The sequence below is a fragment of the Corythoichthys intestinalis genome, chromosome 2, assembly GCF_030265065.1.
Source record: "Corythoichthys intestinalis isolate RoL2023-P3 chromosome 2, ASM3026506v1, whole genome shotgun sequence".
Classification (NCBI taxonomy): Eukaryota; Metazoa; Chordata; class Actinopteri; order Syngnathiformes; family Syngnathidae; genus Corythoichthys; species Corythoichthys intestinalis.
In genome coordinates, this window is record NC_080396.1 from 9,296,665 (window position 1) to 9,314,862 (window position 18,198).

General features: G+C 38.4%; 1 protein-coding gene across 1 annotated transcript; it reads right to left on the minus strand.

The window, feature by feature from the left end:
• Positions 1-568: 568 nt before the first annotated feature.
• Positions 569-11,806, minus strand: atp5f1b (ATP synthase F1 subunit beta). The gene is made up of 10 exons (XM_057829256.1): positions 11,640-11,806; positions 10,850-11,026; positions 10,581-10,755; positions 10,378-10,499; positions 6,913-7,097; positions 6,685-6,843; positions 6,493-6,615; positions 1,317-1,529; positions 1,038-1,239; positions 569-958 (listed from the first exon to the last, which is right to left on the minus strand). The coding sequence occupies exons 1-10, from the start codon at positions 11,740-11,742 to the stop codon at positions 861-863; spliced, it is 1,557 nt and encodes a 518-aa protein (XP_057685239.1). The 5' UTR covers positions 11,743-11,806; the 3' UTR covers positions 569-860.
• Between the last annotated feature and the right edge of the window lie 6,392 nt (positions 11,807-18,198).

An 18,198-nucleotide genomic window follows, 5' to 3' on the forward strand; every position in this document is an offset into this window, starting at 1 on the left:
TCATTACATTTTGGAGGGAAAATGACTAGCAGTACTCAATTTGGACATTTAGGGATGCAGTTTCTAAGGGGTGTGCTCACTTTTGTTGCCAGGGGTTTAGATATTAATGGCTATATTTTGAATTTTAAGGTGATCATAAATTATATAAGCGGCACACAGACTACTTTGTGTCAGTGTTGTCCCATGAAAAGATAAATATTTGCAGAAATGTGGTGTATTCACTTTTGTGATACTGATTTAAAAAATAAGTTTGCGTTTTATGGCGTTTAAGCTACCACTTTTGCAAGTTAGCCAATCATTTTGTTGTAGTTAGATCCTCATCTTTTTATACCATTTGAGGCTAAGCTCAGGTATTTTAAAGTGCAATTCTGCAGTTTGAAGAAACACTCGGGAATTCTGTACTCTCGTTTAATGCTCTTTTGACAGTGCAATCATAGCCTTTGGTCTTTTTTTGAATACCCTACTTTTTAAAAACAGCTAAAATGGTTTTAGTAATTAATAGCAGATTACTGCATAGCATTGCCATACTTTGGTTAAAATCAAAACTGTTAGACAAAGACCAGACACATGCTATTAGTTTGTCATTTTATTTCTGCAACCAATCATTGCTTAACATGACTTATGAGTGCCATCTTGAGGACAGCGTAGGTACAAGATTCTCTGCTAGGAAACGGTTGACAAATGGCGGAAAGGTTCGTTTATTCCATCTTTCTCACAAATAGAGACATTAAATAAAACTTTCAAGATGACAGGACAGATTTTTTTGTATTTGGACATGAATTACAAACCAAGTGCTCCTAACAACTGGACCCCTGCCTATTTTCTTCTTAATAGCCGCAACAGTTCGATTGTTCAGGTGTTTAGGAGTGCTCCTCAGCCAGTTTCTCAGCCTTCTGAACCACTTCCTCGATGGGGCCGACCATATAGAAGGCCTGCTCTGGTAGGGCGTCGTACTCGCCTAAAATGACACGCAAGTTAAACATGCCAGACTGCCGAGTCGGTTCAGGAAATATGCATTCTTAACCCCTCGCCCTCACCTCCAAGAATGCTCTTGAAGCCCTTGATGGTCTCCTTGAGGGGTACTAGCTTGCCCATGTGGCCTGTGAAAACCTCAGCCACCTGGAAGGGCTGGGACAGGAACCTCTGGATCTTACGCGCACGGGCCACAGTAAGCTTGTCCTCCTCAGACAACTCATCCATACCCAAGATGGCAATGATGTCCTGAAGGGATTTGTAGTCCTAGAAAATACAAACAAACAGGGTTCAGCGTAGGCTAAAAAAATTAAACAGTTTCGATTCAAATGAAAATGTCTGACCTGAAGGATTTTTTGCACACCGCGAGCAACATCGTAGTGCTCCGCTCCGACGATGTTGGGATCCATGATACGAGAAGTGGAGTCCAGGGGGTCGACAGCAGGGTAGATTCCCAACTCGGCAATGGCGCGGGACAATACAGTGGTGGCGTCCAAGTGAGCAAAGGTGGTGGCGGGAGCGGGATCAGTCAGATCATCAGCGGGCACATAGATAGCCTGATTTAGGAGGAGAGAAGAAGCTTTTCAGTTATTTTGATTTTAAAAACAGGCACAATGCTCTAAAAGTATAAAAACTACCCATATTTTAACCACTTGTTTTGATACGGTTGAAAGCACAATTGTAACATTTTGTGGTCGATGTGAACAAACCTGCCCAAGTTCTCCATCCTTTTACTGAAATGCATCGTATTTTTGGTTGGTTAGTAGAACTATTTCAAGACTGCTTTTAAAAACCCATGTCATAATTATAAAATTCTAGCCAACTTTTTCATTTATTTCCAAAAACATGGTGGGCTGCTAGTGGGCTTTTTTACCATCAGGCTTTTCTAAAATTTATCCGGGAAATTAAACTAAAGAAATTAAATATCACCTATTCCAATCACGTCATTTACAGAGAATTGGAACAGATGGAAAAATAAGTTTCAAAATCTATTTTTAGAAGTGGAGTGAAGCACTTAAATTGATGCAAGTACTTGGATGTTTTGCAGTTACTGAAATAAGTGGAATTTCCAATATTTTTTTGTATACATTAGCTAATGCAAAATAATATTTCAAAAATTGTGCCACACAACTGATGTGTTCTGCACCTACCCTTTTATATGGCCATTATGTTGGGATAGTTTGGTTCAAAGTGGGGAAAAAAATTGGGATGTTTTTTTCAAAAGTCGTAACATTCTGTTGTGTAACAAAAATTATTTGTTTGAGTGTTGCGGTGAACGTCGTGGGAGCTTGCGCTATTGTTTGAGCTTTCGCAATAATCATTTCCGAGGACCCCCACGGCAAATCTGACGATGAAAAGGAACCTGGTGTATTTGATGGACAACATGCCCAGCTGTTCATCTTCGATACAAAAGATAGGACTTAGATGAATTTGTGGACGGCGACTGATCATAAAATAACGTTAACAAATTGTCAAACACTTCTTGTTTTACTGTAATGTTTTGCTTTCATTGCCTGAAAACCTAGCCTGGAACATACACTAGCATGCATGCCAACTTTTTATTAGCGTACATGCATGCTACCCTATGTTGCACCCATTAACACATACAGTGGTACCTCTACTTATGAAATTAATTGGTTCTGAAGTAGCTTCGTAACTTGAAAATTCTGTTAAGTAGAGATGCATTTTCCATGTAAATGCCCTAATCAGTTACAAGCCCCCATTCAGCAAGATCTTATAATGCATAAAAATACATCAAAACATGTAACAAATACATGTTACAATTAGATTGTTGCATAATAAACGTAGAATCAGATTTGTGCATAATATAAATGAACAAAAATAAAGTAAAGAATAAAAGTTAATACACTCATGTAAAGCTGTCAGAACACGAGGGGCGAATAAAGAGGATGCTGGGTTATACACATACAGTGGAGGTCCCTCTTAGCCCATTGGATGCCAGGAATGCTAGGCAATAGCCAATGGCAGAGCAGCTATACTGTAAGTAATGTATTGGCCCGAGTATAAGACGGCCCTGATTATAAGCTGATCCCCTCTTTTTCAAGACTCAAGTTTGAAAAAAAACAAACTTTTTGAACACAAATTTTTTATACAGAAAATTACAGTAAATCCGAAACAAATGATTATAACAACATATTTGAGAGAAAATGTATGTTATTTTGCCTCATTCAAATCCTAATAATAAATTTCTCAGCATTTAAATATGTAAACTAAAGTGCAGTCTAGGCATGTGCCGGTATGAGATTTTCACGGTACGATAACCGTGAGCAAAAATACCGAGGTATCACGGTATTGCAATTATAGCTCCAAAATTTTGAGATGTATGGGATTAAAAAAAAAAAAAAAAAAAAAAATTCCATTGCACAGGATTTTTTTCAAAACATTTGTAAATTGGAACATGAATATAATGTGAAAATAAATAAATTAACACAAAATAACAAATATTTTATATAAAATTAAAATAAATAGAACCTAGACTATACCCACAGCCACAGCTCAAGTTGCTCAATATTAGAGTAAGAAAAAATAATTGCTATAAAAAGTAAAAAGACTTCTAAATAAAAGTAAAAATATATACTGTGACTTTTTTTGAGGGGGAAAGCTCAAGTGAAGTTTCGCCATTTTCAGCCACCGTGTCAACTCTAGTCTACATGATGCCATGCCTTTGTGTTAAAAAGAACTCACAAGTTAATAAGTTTGTTAAAATGTATAAGTTAGTTTTATAAATGTTATAATGTAAATATTGTTGAGGAAAGGTTTCATCTAAAAAAATAAATAAATAAATAAAAAAGTGAGGAGTGAGACCTCCTTTCACAATTAGCGATCTTTGACGCGATTCTTTTTCTTTCCCCCCTGCATTCAAGCTTGTCTCTCTCTCTCAGCGGCTGTGAGTGTGAGACATAAAATCTCGACGAAGCTGCTCTCCCAGCTTAGCCTAGGCTAACATTCGTCTTTGTAAGTTTTAGTTTGTATATTGAATTTGAAATGAAAATGTGTGTTTTGTTTTTGGCGAACTTTTTAATGGTGCTACTGCTATCCTGTTGAACCTAATCACACGTGGAAAAATACAATTGTACAACGTTTTAAATGTATTCATTTGTATGTTTCACCACGATTTGTGAGCTCAATAAATTGAAGTACGTCTTGTGTTTGGAGGATTTGTTTTTGGGTTTGCTGGCTATTTAGCAGAATAGCGTCACTGACACTCACAGCAACAAACGGGAAGGGGTGAGCGCTGCCGCACCAAGCCACTTCGGCTGCATTTTGGCACATGAAAAATAGCGAACACCGTACTAAGGTATGACGGAAAATTTTAGTGGTTTTGAAACCGCGACGTTTTCACACCACGGTAAACCGTGAAACCGGTAACCGGCACATCTAGTACAGTCACATTCGGAAATGAATTGCTTCTGGTTTTTGAAATGTAAATAAACCAATCTATTGTGATAAAACAACAAAATTGCAATAACTGCTTTAACCATCGAAGTCTAACTGTAGTCTTGAAACAAATCTGAATAAGAAAAACATTGGAATAAAATAATGCAAACTGGTTAAATCTTGAGAGTAGCTGAGATCTGTCATGACAGAACATCGCTTCAATGATATCTGGCGCCATCTTGCGTCATGAATGGGTATGCTGTATGTTTACCACATGAGAAAAACATCCTATTTGTGGTCCGAGTCCATCCGTGTTACGTACTGAATTAACAATATTTGCAGCATTATCTATAGTCACTGGTATGGATTGATTTGGCCTGATTAACTTCCATTCAGTCATGACGGTTTTTAATTCATTGGTGTGAGGACTACACGTCCCATGATCATTCTGGGCTCACGCAGCCGATGGCATGGGATCTAACGTAGCACATCGAGGTTGCTATTTGATGATATCTAGTGTGCGCGCGAGAGTGTCGTCAGGCATTTAAAAAAAAATGAAAAAAAATTAACGCAACAGAAGTCACATCTGCTCATTACTGCACAACACCAGCATTTGACAATCAACTTTCATAAACAGGACGAGTTTCAAGTACAGCGGTCTTAATTCATCATTACACTCCTTAGCTCTCTGTGACCCACGGTCTTAACCTGTCATTTGTCACAGCGAGGTTATTCGTAGCAGTCACGTCGGCGACAAAATAGTCGGACTTTGTAGTACGTGTCCGGTAAGGCAGTCTTTGTTTAACATGTTCGAGTGGGGATAGCATATCAGCTCACCCAAAATGTTGCCATACAACGAATCTGTACGATACTGAAGCCGGCAAGCCGCCTCCTTAAGTTTCTGTCATTCCTCACGAGTAACGATCCTCGTGCACCACAGCTCCCACCTTTTATGCAGTTTGGGAGAGGAGGGGAGGAGAAGGAGGGCTGCTAGCGGCAGAGTTTATTTTTTCAAGTTAAAGCTGCGCCGGACATTTAAGCGAGACAGGCGACAAAAATAAATTCGGAATATACATTTTGGGAGCTTTTCGTTTGGATCCAATGTTGTCTATTGAATCGAAGAGGGCGTATTGAACGGTTCAATACAAAACAGTATTGTTGCATCCTTAATTGCCATTTTGGGATAGTTTTATTCATCAAAACTATTTTTTGGGTGTCAAATGGCCATTTAAGCTCTGTGGTCCACATAATTTGGACATCGCATTCTAGGTTATATACCCAGTATATTAACATTCAGTAAAAATGTGATGTCCAGTCCGCATAGGGGGATGCCACGTTTCAATCATTCTATATTCTCCCTCTTTATATAGTCGATATATGACTAAAACAAATGGTCGTATTCTCTGCACTATAAGGCGCACCTTAAATTTTCTCAAATGCCGACAGCGTGCCTCATTTATGAATCAATATCAATGCATAACGTAACCCCAGCCTCTACTCTAGCCTGTATTGGTATCCAACTCCAGTCCTCAAGAGCCCCACGTCTTCCTCCTTTAAAATGCTTGAATCAAATGATCAGCTCATCAGCAAGCTCTGCATGAGTCAGATAACGATCCTGATTATTTGCGTCAGGTGTGTTAGAGGAGGGAGACATGGAAAACAAGCTGGAAGTGCTCTCGAGGATTGGAGTTGGTCAATTCTATGCGCCTTAAAATCCGGTGAGTCATATGAAACATTTTTTGAAATAAGCCATTTATTGTAGGTGCTCCTTGTAATGCCATGCACAAATAGTGCAGAAAATAGAGTACTATATTTTATATGAATTTATTATTTTAAAAAACAACCAACATGAAAACAAACACTGGTTATTGCCCCCAGATAAAACGCGTAACTATTTTCTTTCTTTCATAGCACTTAATTAACATCCATTACCAACGAAAAACGTCCCAAATAAGTTAAACTGGGTGGACGTTGTGAATGGTCCTCTTCCAGTGCCATTAGGGGCACTCAAAATGGATTGGACGTCTAACGCGGTCAATGGCAGCCAATGAGTGCACCATAAAGGGATTTAGATTAACGGCGGTGTGATCAGTACATTCTTAAAGACACCTTCTAAAGTACCTGCACTGATGTGATGGAACCCTTCTTGGTGGTGGTGATCCTCTCCTGCATGGTACCCATGTCTGTGGCCAGAGTGGGCTGGTAACCCACAGCTGAGGGGATACGACCCAGCAGGGCAGACACCTGGGAAGAGCCACAAAACTTAAGTCTGTTCCACCTTCAGGATATTACTCCAGTACAGGAAGTGCTGACCTCAGAGCCAGCCTGTGTAAAGCGGAAGATGTTGTCGATGAAGAGCAGCACATCCTGACCCTCCTGGTCACGGAAGTACTCAGCCACGGTCAGTCCGGTCAAAGCCACTCTGGCACGGGCACCAGGGGGCTCGTTCATCTGTCCGTAAACCAGCGCCACCTAGAAGAAAAAGTCAAGTTTTATAGAGTAAACAGACAAAAGAAAAGGTGAAGCTCTTGATCCACTCACCTTGGAGGTGGTGTCCTTCAGATTGATGACACCAGACTCAATCATTTCATGGTATAAATCGTTACCCTCGCGAGTACGCTCGCCTACACCGGCGAACACCGAGTAACCACCATGGGCCTTGGCCACGTTATTGATCAGCTCCATGATCAGCACAGTTTTGCCAACACCAGCTCCGCCAAACAGCCCTGAATAGAAAAAAAAGTGCCATTGTTTTACTACCGTATTGGCCGGAAGACTGTTTTTTGCATTGAAATAAGACTGAAAAAGAGGTGGTCGTCTTATATTCGCGGTCTAGACATTATATATACCCATTCACGATGCTAGATGGCGCCAGATATCATTGAAGCGATGTTCTGTCATGACAGATCTCAGCTACTCTCCGGTTTAACCAGTTTGAATTATTTTATTGCAATGTTTTTCCTTATTCAGATTTGTTTCAGGACTACAATTACAGTTTGACTTCACTTTGATGGTTAATTCAGTTTAGAGCTGAAACGAATATCCGAGCAACTCGAGTAACTCGAGTTTAAAAACTGATCCGAGTAATTTTATTCACCTCGAGTAATCATTTATTTTGCCAGCTCTAAGCATCATGTTTTACTCGGACTACTTTTAATGCGCGACAACGCGCTGATGTCACGTGCGTAGAGGAAGAAGCAAAAAAAAAAAAAAACGCTACAAACGACGCCGACGTTGCTAAATACTAGCCCGCACATGCCACGTTAGTTGCAGCTAGCGTCTGATGAGTCTCAGAGATCACACGTATGTTGAACTAGATGCATAATGACAGACTAGGCCGCGTCTGGGCAGCATTAGCAAACAGCCGCCATCTTAAAGCAGTAGAGCGCTAAGCGCTAATAAAGAGCGCTAAGCGCTAATATATAAGATTAACGTTACTGTCACTACTAGCTCATCTTACGTTAGCCCTGCGGAGGGCTAGGTTTCAATTAATTAAGACCACTTTCGATGCGTGGCTAACGTGTCTTACAGGCTTTAACATAACATAGAATTGTGGAGTGATGAGGGTGTCAAATAAAAACTCAATAATGCTAACTATCAATTTTAGCTCAGTAGTCATTGCTGGATAAAACACCAAGTAGCACTAGTCCCTAATGTGCTCCAATACAGCCTGTATCATACATTTATTTTGAACACTGCAAAAACTCAAAATCCTATCAGGACTTACAGTTTAGAGTAGCGTAAAACTTAACTAGAACTTAAAAATGGCTTGACACAAATAGAAATTCAATTGAAAAACGTGGGAAAAAATCCTAACTTTTAAGTGTGTGTTATCAAGCGTAAAGGCTTTTTTAGGTGTGATATATATATATATATATATATATATATATATATATATATATATAGATAGATAGATATAGATATAGATATATATATATATAGATATAGATATATATATATATTTTTTAAAATAAGATCTAAAGGTTTTTGAGTGAAAGCAGTGAATTAGTCTTTTTTATTTTTTTTTTATTCTAGTTACATCTGAGATGCAATTGTTGGCTGTTTTCAACAATATACATCAAAAATAAAGACATTGATTGACTGAAAATGATAAAATGTCTTGTTTTCTCATGTATATCTAATTGCTGTTCACCTAAAAATATAATTGTTTTATCCGATTACTCGATTAATCGATAGAATTTTCAGTCGATTACTCGATTACTAAAATATTCGATAGCTGCAGCCCTAATTCAGTTATTGCAATTTTGTTGTTTTATCACAATAGATTGGTTTATTTACAATTCAAAACCCAGGCGCCACTCATTTACGAACGTGATTGCACTTTAGTTTACATATTTAAATGTTCAGAAATTAAGATTTGAATGAGGCAAAATAATATGCTTTTTCTCTCAAATATATTGTTATAATTAGGGCTGTCAAAATTATCGCGTTAATGGGCGGTAATTAATTTTTTAATGAATCACGTTAAAATATTTGCCGCAATTAACGCACATGCCCCGCTCAAACAGATTAAAATGACAGCACAGTGACATGTCCATTTGTTACTTATTTTTTTTGTCTCCCTCTGCTGGCACTTTGTTGCGACTGAATTTATGGGTTTAAGCACAATGAGCATTGTGTAATTATTGACAACAACAATGGCGAGCTACGAGTTTATTTTTTGATTGAAAATTTTACAAATTTTATTAAAACGAAAACATTAAGAGGGGTTGTAATATAAAATTTCTATAACTTGTACTAACATTTATCCTTTAAGAACTACAAGTCTTTCTATCCATGGATCGCTTTAACAGAATGTTAATGCCATCTTGTTGATTTATTGTTATAATAAACAAATACAGTACTCATGTACAGTATGTTAAATGTATATATCCGTCTTGTGTCTCATCTTTCCAACAATAATTTACAGAAAAATATGGCATATTTTATAGATGGTTTGAATTGCGATCAATTACGATTAATTTTTAAGCTGTGATTAACTCGATATAAAATTGTAATCGTTTGACAGCCCTATAATAATTACAAACTCGCTAATAGATAAGTTTTTTTAATCGAGTCCCACTCTATCAAAAATGCAAAACATTTAAACTCAATTCATCACGTTAAAACTAGGGCCGTCAAAATTATCGCATTAACGGGCGGGAATTAATTTTTCTAATTAATCACGTTAAAATTTTTGACGCATTTAACACACATGCCCCTCTCAAACAGATTAAAATGACAGCACAGTGTCATTTCTACTTATTACTTGTGTTTTTTGGGGTTTTGTCGCCCTCTGCTGGCACTTGGGTGCGACGGATTTTATGGGTTTCAGCACCCATGAGCTTTGTGTAATTATTGACATCAACAATGGCGAGCTACTAGTTTATTTTTTGATTGAAAATTTTACAAACTTTATTAAAATGAAAACATTATGAGGGGTTTTAATATAAAATTTCTATAACTTGTACTAACATTTATCTTTAAAGAACTACAAGTCTTTCTATCCATGGATCGCTTTAACAGAATGTTAATTGTGTTCATGAAATTTGTTATAACAAATACAGTACTTATGTACAGTATGTTGAATGTACTGTATATATCCATCTTGTGTCTTCTTTCCATTCCAACAATAATTTACAGAAAAACATGGCATATTTTATAGATGGTTTGAATTGCGATTAATTTTTAAGCTGTGATTAACACGATTAAAAATCTTAATCGTTTGACAGCCCTAGTTATAATCATTCGTTTCGGATGTACTGTAATTATTTTCTGTACAAAAATTATTTGGTGTTCAAAAAGTCTTTTTTCAGCCTTGAGTCTTGAAAAAGCGGGGGTCGTCTTATAATCAGGGCCGTCTTACATTCAGGCCAATACGGTATTTAATACTCAGGCAAATTCAAATGGATACACCTTGATTTTTCACAATTCAACTGAATAGTCCCGGAAGTACTTGTGCAAGTTTTTTTGGACGAAAACTGCATGGTAAAAATTCAAACATACCAATTTTTCCTCCCTTGGCATAAGGGGCCAGCAAATCCACCACTTTAATGCCAGTAACAAGAATCTCCTGCTCCACACTCATGTCAGTGAATTCAGGTGCTTCAGCATGGATAGGTGCCGTCCTGCATTAAAGTAGTATTTCATCAAACTACATGCAACTTAAGTCACTACAAATCATGGTATCATGACAATAATGAACTTACTGCTTTGTAGAGATGGGGCCCCTCTCATCAATAGGCTCACCAATGACATTCATAATCCTCCCTAGAGTCTCGGGACCAACTGGAATTCTAATTGGGGCTCCAGTATCCAAAACCTTCTGTCCACGGACCAGACCTTCAGTACCATCCATGGCAATGGTGCGCACAGTGTTCTCACCTAGACAAAAATTAGAAGTTCAAATCAGAACACTGAGGAAGGTGCTGTATTTATGTTCTAGCAGGATACAAGAACAGAGAAGTCGGCTGCTCACCAAGATGCTGTGCCACCTCCAGGACGAGCCTGGCCTCTCGGCCAGCAACCTCCAGAGCATTGAGAATGGGTGGAAGGCCCTCGTCAAACTGGACGTCGACCACAGCACCGATGACAGCCACGATGCGTCCAGACGGAGCGCTGGCAGCAGCAGCGACAGGAGCAACATAGTCTCTGCCTGGAAGAAACATCCAAATGTCAGCAATCCATTCAGTCGTGACCTTGTGTTCATTCATTTTGATAGGGAAATCACATCAGGAAATCATGCATGTCTGACGATGAACTGATGAACACCAAATGAACAACTGACAACGTATTGGAAACCCCCCCAAAAACTTAGAATGTCGTATGAAAGAACTCACTTGAATTAAATCATGCAATACAGTTGGTAAAAACTGGTTTTCAGCGTTCTCTGCTTGAATATATCGTTGGGATTTTACACAACGCACAAGGAGAAACATAACTATACAGACCGGCCAACAAAGCTAGTTTAGCAGCAACCTCATGTCATTCGAGAAAGGTCATTGGTGCTAACAAAGCGAATGCACCCATACATTTTTGTCCAACCCGTGCAATCTGTCAAGAAAAAATAACATGCAGGTTTTCTTCAGGTTAAGGAGTGCTTTTTAGGAGTTCTGCATTATTTCTTTATGCAGTGTGAATATCAGGCCTGCCAAGCCACTCAAAGGGCAGCCAGCGTGTAGCCAAAGCTACAGCTAACGTTAGCATAGCTTCTGTCGCCCTTTTGACAGTCGTCACCGGCTCAAACCACTTTCTCTACAGGGACTTACGTGAAAGGACGGCCGGTAATCCAACAAGGGACTTTAGGGGCTGAACCCCAGGCTTGAGAGCCTGCAGGGCCCCGGTGCAACAGCGTCCCACTGCTCCTAACATGATCAAAATGGCTGAAGGTGGAAAGAGACGAGAGGAAGTCGCGGCTTTATAGCGGAGAGCCGCTGAAGCGCACTGCGCATGCGTACAATGTCGAGTTTTGTTCTGCGCATGCGTACAATGTCAAATCTTTCGTGCGCACGCGAAAGTGACAAGTCACGAGCGTCGGGTGCGAGAATGGCCCTGCGCATGCGCACCAATTTCTAAATTCTTCCCATTATTTTTGATTGAATAATAAGTCTAATTAATTCTGAATTGTAAACATTATACATGTATTTTACTATTGGAATTTCATTTACTTACAGAAATTGTTTATCTTTGCTTTAATGTATTTATTTTCATTTTCTTTTTAATAGGTTTTCATGTAATTTACCTTAATCTATTTTATTTTAATCGTGTAAAGTTAAACTGAATTTGTATTTGCCAATGTGAAAAAACAGTGCATAAAATCTCCGCTAGAGTGCGCTACTTTACCATGCAAATTCAGACAAATAAAATTGAGCCCAGAAGTTGTACAATTTTGCCTTGATCTTCACTTGTTTTAATCAACAATTCGATATCCTTCTAATTCATCTTAGTTTTAGGAAATTATACTGAATTTATATGCTCTCTTTTAAAATTATTAAGCATGGAAAATGAATGAATGAATACATTTAAGATAACATACGTGGCTATCAGAACCCTTCTTTTCTGAAGTGAGAGAGAATTTGATGTTGTTCATAGAGTATGTTAAATATTAATGCTGCTTTTCTTGTTTAAAATGGCTTTTCAAAAAGTGATTACAATTATTATTTCATGAATTATATCCTCACTTGCACACAGCGTGATTAAATAGAAATTATAACAAACTATACACCTCTGTGAAGTTGACCCCCCATCAGATGCAAATGTAGAGAAAAATTATGTCATTAGTTTGTGCTACATTTATGCTTGTTTGCACTTGTTGACCAAAAGAAACACTGAACAAAGATGGCAGCGACATTTGGCCCCTGAGGGTTACATGTGGCCCCTGCTTAGCCCCCGTTTCAGAAAAATCCTAGAACTGCCACTGTACAAAGTATTTAATGATATAGTGCAAATGTGCACGTTACGGAGATTTTATTTCCAATACTCCTGTCCTACATTTTTTATGTTTACATTTTATTACTTGAACAACTGAATATTTTTTGAATGAAACAGGTCATAGACTTCCTAATGATATTGATGGGTCACATTCCCCACACACTGTGCCACGCCTACAAGTATGGGGGCCGTCCTACACTACGCTTCAGTCAGTCGAAGTTATTCAACACATGCAGCGATCCTATGCTGGATTTAGGTTGAAAAAGTACGAAAGCTATACCTTATACAAACAGGAAGGATTGTCTCAGGAGTGATTTGTTCGAGAATTCAAGGTAATTATTATACTTTTCGTACCATGCCGCTACGGCATTGGTGTCATAATTCGCAATATTTATGTAAAATAAATGCTAACACCCCGTTTTTTTTTTTTGTTTTGTTTTGGTTTTTTTTGCTTTTCACCAAGAATCGAGACTGTTACGCCCATATCTATAAAGAAATCAGGGATTTAAACATTTATTCTCAAGAATGTCAACGTAAAAAACTCTTTGTTGTGATTAGGAAGCGCCACAGTGGTTTAAAGACTAGCGGCACATTCGACATATTTACGTAAGATAAATTCTAACTGCCTGGTTTTTTTTCGCTTTTAACCAAGATTCGTGACTGTTTTTCGTCCATATCTATAAAGAATTCAGGGATTTAAGTATTTATTCCCAAAATTTTCAACATAAAAAGCTCTTTGTTGTGATAAGGCGGCGCCACAGTGGCTTAAAGACTAGCAGCACATTCGACATATTTACATAAAATAAATGCTAACTGCCCGTTTTTTTTTTGTTTTTTGTTTTGCTTTTAACCAAGAATTGAGTCTGTGTTACGTCCATATCTATAAAGAATTCAGGGATTTAAGCATTTATTCTCATGAATTTTCAACATAAAAAGCTCTTTTTCTGTGTTTCCACTCGGTCAGCTTTGATGGAGATTGACCCTTATTAATCGGCCCCACACCCCATAGCCTGTCAACATCATTAAGAAGTCTATGACCAGGTGAAGAAAACGGTTTATTATTTATTTATTTGATTATGCCACTGTCACTGAAATTTCAGTAAAATAATTTGTGACATGTTGCATTTTGCTCTGACTCCTATATGATATTTGGCCCAAATATTTCGCCCGGCACTACTATAAGCCACAGGTCTTACCTGGAAATAACTTGCCTTCTCACAAAATAGCCTCAGAAACACTATTTACAAATTGCATTTCCTGTTTTCTTATGTTAAAATTGTTATGTTATGTTATGTTATACCTACCTGAAGAATTTTTGAAAGTGTGATGACTGAACATTTTGACTTGCAGGCTTATTGCAGCGATATGTGGAAAATGAAATACATTCTGAGCTCCTGGGAGTGTTTTGAAAAGTGGCTGCTTTCTATAATTTGGTGTTTCTATAGTTACGTACATCAGTGGTGGAGGAGCAAGGTTGGATCAGTTCACTTGAGACCAGTTGACACAAGACTCAACATGCTCCCTTCACCTGATTCAATGCATGTCAATGCCAATATTAGTCCAAATTCAAACAGGTCTGCAACTGTCTTTTTATTACGAGAAGAAAAGTCTTTAAAGCAGCCAAATCTAAGATTTGAACTTTAATTATTTGTTAAATTGCCCTCACATTTAAATATACATTATAAATGTTTCTTTAGACTACTTCAACATGGTTCTCAATAGTTAAGCCAAGACTTTCCCATTTAAAAGTCCATGCCAGCACGTAAAAGTTGTTATTGTTTTGATTTTGTGTTTACAATGGATGTCCCACCCGCCACAATTCAGCCAATTACGAGGTAAGTTCTTTGTCTTCGTCTAGGTTGCCAAAGCTCTGGCAGAGCACATGCTGTGGGTCATGCACTTTTACTACAAGTAAGTTCACTTACACTACAAAAATGTATACTGAATTGTATTCAACTATGGTTACTTGTATACAAGTATGTGTACTTACAGTATGTGTAATTGCACTACAAGTGTTTTTAATTCACAAGTATGTTTGTGTGTATACTAGTCCTTCTCAAAAATTAGCATATTGTGATAAAGTTCATTATTTTATGTAATGTACTGATAAATGTTAGACTTTCATATATTTTAGATTCATTACACACAACTGAAGTAGTTCAAGCCTTTTATTGTTTTAATATTGATGATTTTGGCAAAAAAGTCTAGAAAAAACAAAAATCCCTATCTCAAAAAATTAGCATATTTCATCCGACCAATACAAAAGTGTTTTTTAATACAAAAAAAGTCAACCTTCAATTAATTATATCAGCTATGCACTCAATACTTGGTCGGGAATCCTTTTGCAGAAATGACTGCTTCAATGCCGCGTGGCATGGAGGCAATCAGACATGGCCCCCCAGACCGTCACTGACTGTGGGTACTTGACACTGGACTTCAGGCATTTTTGGCATTTCCTTCTCCCCAGTCTTCCTCCAAACTCTGACACCTTTATTTCCGAATGACATGCAAAATTAGCTTTCATCTGAAAAAAGCACTTTGGACCTCTGAGCAACAGTCCAGTGCTGCTTCTCTGTAGCCCAGGTGAGGCGCTTCTGCCGATGTTTCAGGTTCAAAAGTGGCGTGCCCTGGAGAATGCAGCACCTTTAGCCCATTTCCAGCACACGCCTGTGCACGGTGGCTCTGAATGTTTCTACTCCAGACTCAGTTCACTGTTTCTGCAATTCCCCCAAGGTCTGGAATCGGCCCTTCTCGACAATCTTTCTCAGGGTGCGGTCACCTCTTCTAGTTGTGAAGAGTTTCCTGCCACACTTTTTCCTTTCCACAGACTTCCCACTGAGGCGCCTTGATACAGAACTCTGGGAACAGCCTATTCGCTCAGAATTTTTTTTTCTGTGTCTCAGCCTCTTGCTTGAGGGTGTCAATAATGGCCTTCTGGACAGCAGTCAGGTCGGCAGTCATGCCCATGATTGCTGTTTTGATTAATGAACCAGGCTGGGAGCTCTTAAAAGCCTCAGGAATCTTGAGAATCGTCGATGCTAACAACAAAGCTAGTAGAAGAAGAAGAATTCACGTCGCCTACGTTGCCTCAGCACAAGCAGAGTGTTGATCCTTTGCCGCATTTCGACCATTTTGAGGGCAGTAAAAAGCATGACAACAGAGAACACAAACGGAAAGGAGGCTTCCATAATGCTCTGCATTGTTTACTTCCTTGAACCGAATGAATTCGGTCGCACTTGTCGACGTTGATCTTAGCGTGGTGACGTCACTTAACCTTACGCACGGCTGAGGGGGGTGGGGGGGTTAGACGGGTGAAAAAAGAAAAGACAGATTTTTTTGTCAATGGGAAAGGTGCCAAATGCCAATCGGCTTGGAAAAAACGCGCGTTGACCCACTAGTTTCAGTGGGAAAGGGGCATTAGAGTACCTTTTCATGATATGCTAATTTTTTTAGATAGGGATTTTTTTGTTTTTCTTGACTTTTTTATTGCTTGAAATGAGTGTTTAACATAATTTCAACTCAATGAAAGTCGCATTTCACTTATTTCTAGTAGATTTACACTGAAAACAAGGGAATTTAACTAGTTTTAATGAGGTGTGTTTTTGCAGTATACTAAAAGCACATCTACTTGCGTGCACTTTACAACAAGTACGTCTACTTGCGTGCGCTTGTAATACAAGTACGTGTACTTGCGTGCACTTGTACCACAAGTATTTGTACTTGCATGCACTTGTACCACAAGTATGTGTGTGTACTTGTATGCACTTGTACTACAAGTACGTGTACATGCGTGTACTTGTACTACAAACACAGACCTCAGACACCAATCTTACATATTCATTCATTCATTCATTTTACATCAGGGGTGTCCAAACTTTTTGCAAAGGGGGCCAGATTTGGTGTGGTAAAAATGTGAGGGTCCGACCTTGGGTGAGGTTCTTTACGTACAACAACAATATAAATCTAAACAAATTTTAGCAAGCCATTCTGTTTCACATTGGCTTTTTTATTATAATTTCAAGTCTTAAGCATGTGTTTTGGTTCATTTGAAACATGCATATCACATGCAGTTGAATATTCATGTAACTTTTTTTTCAAGTTGCTTAAGTTTCTCGTAGCGTTCCTTCCCTGCAATCTTGTCGTACATGTCATCGTGTCTCGTTTGGTGATATCGCTTGACATTGAACTCTTTAAAAACAGCCACTGTCTCCTGGCAAATGAGGCAGACACAGTTGTTGCGTATTTTAGTGAAGAAATAGTCGAATTTCCACCTACCCTTGAAGCGCCGGCAAGGTAGGGTTTTTTGTTTATTGTTCCCATTTAGAAAATTGGGGGTAAAGCGTCACACGCAGTGATGTCACTCAGAGTGCAGCTGCCCTCTAGTAGATAAATGAGAAACAGCATTTAGTGTAAATTACTTCATATGCTGCTCAATTTAGTCTATGTGCGGGCCAGACGTTATGGGTTTTATGACAGAGGCTGCGGGCCGGATGAAGTTTGACCACGGGCCGCATTTGGCCCCTGGGCCGGACTTTGGACATGTCTGTTTTACATATACTAGTATACTATTGCTCCTTTAAATATCCCACTAAAACACTGAAATAATAGTGTGAATAAATGATGCAATATAATTAGAGATCAATCGGCATCCCGATCGATCGGGTCCGATCACGTCATTTTCAAAGTATCGGAATCGGCAAAAAAATATCAGCCATGCCTTTTTTAAATATATATATATATTAATTAAATCATTTTCTAATTGTATTTAACGTTAAAGACATAATATGTTACACTCAACCAGAGTGTTTAGTTCAGGCTTAAGGTAGGGTTATAATATTTATCCCGATAACGGCGGTAATTAATTTTTAAAAAATGTATCACGTCAATTATTTAACGCAAATAATGGATGCGTTGCACGACCCAGTCATGCATTGCCTCAGTCTGTAATGGCACCGTTCCACCCATTTAGAGAGATAAAAGGAAGCGTAAAATGAGTAGAGTGAATTTTGGCAGCCTTTGGAGCCTTTTTTTAATAGGCTAAAGCCTTACAATCCCTCTCCCTACGATTAGAAATATCAAGGGAAACAACGTGGGGAAACAAGGTAGCAATTGATCTTTTTCTGAACACCTTAAGTTATTTCCCAACGCAGAGAAGATATATGAATTGGTAGCACTACGCACAGTCATGGTTCCACTTCCCATCATGCATTTGGGTTGAATGGCTGCAGTATCATTTACTGAAAGCTCAACAAATACACTAGATGGCAATATTTAGTTACAATATACAAAGTCACAAGTCTTTCTATCCGTTGATCCCTCTCACAGAAAGAATGTTAATAATGTAAATGCCATCTTGAGGATTTATTGTCATAATAAACAAATACAGTAGTTATGTAT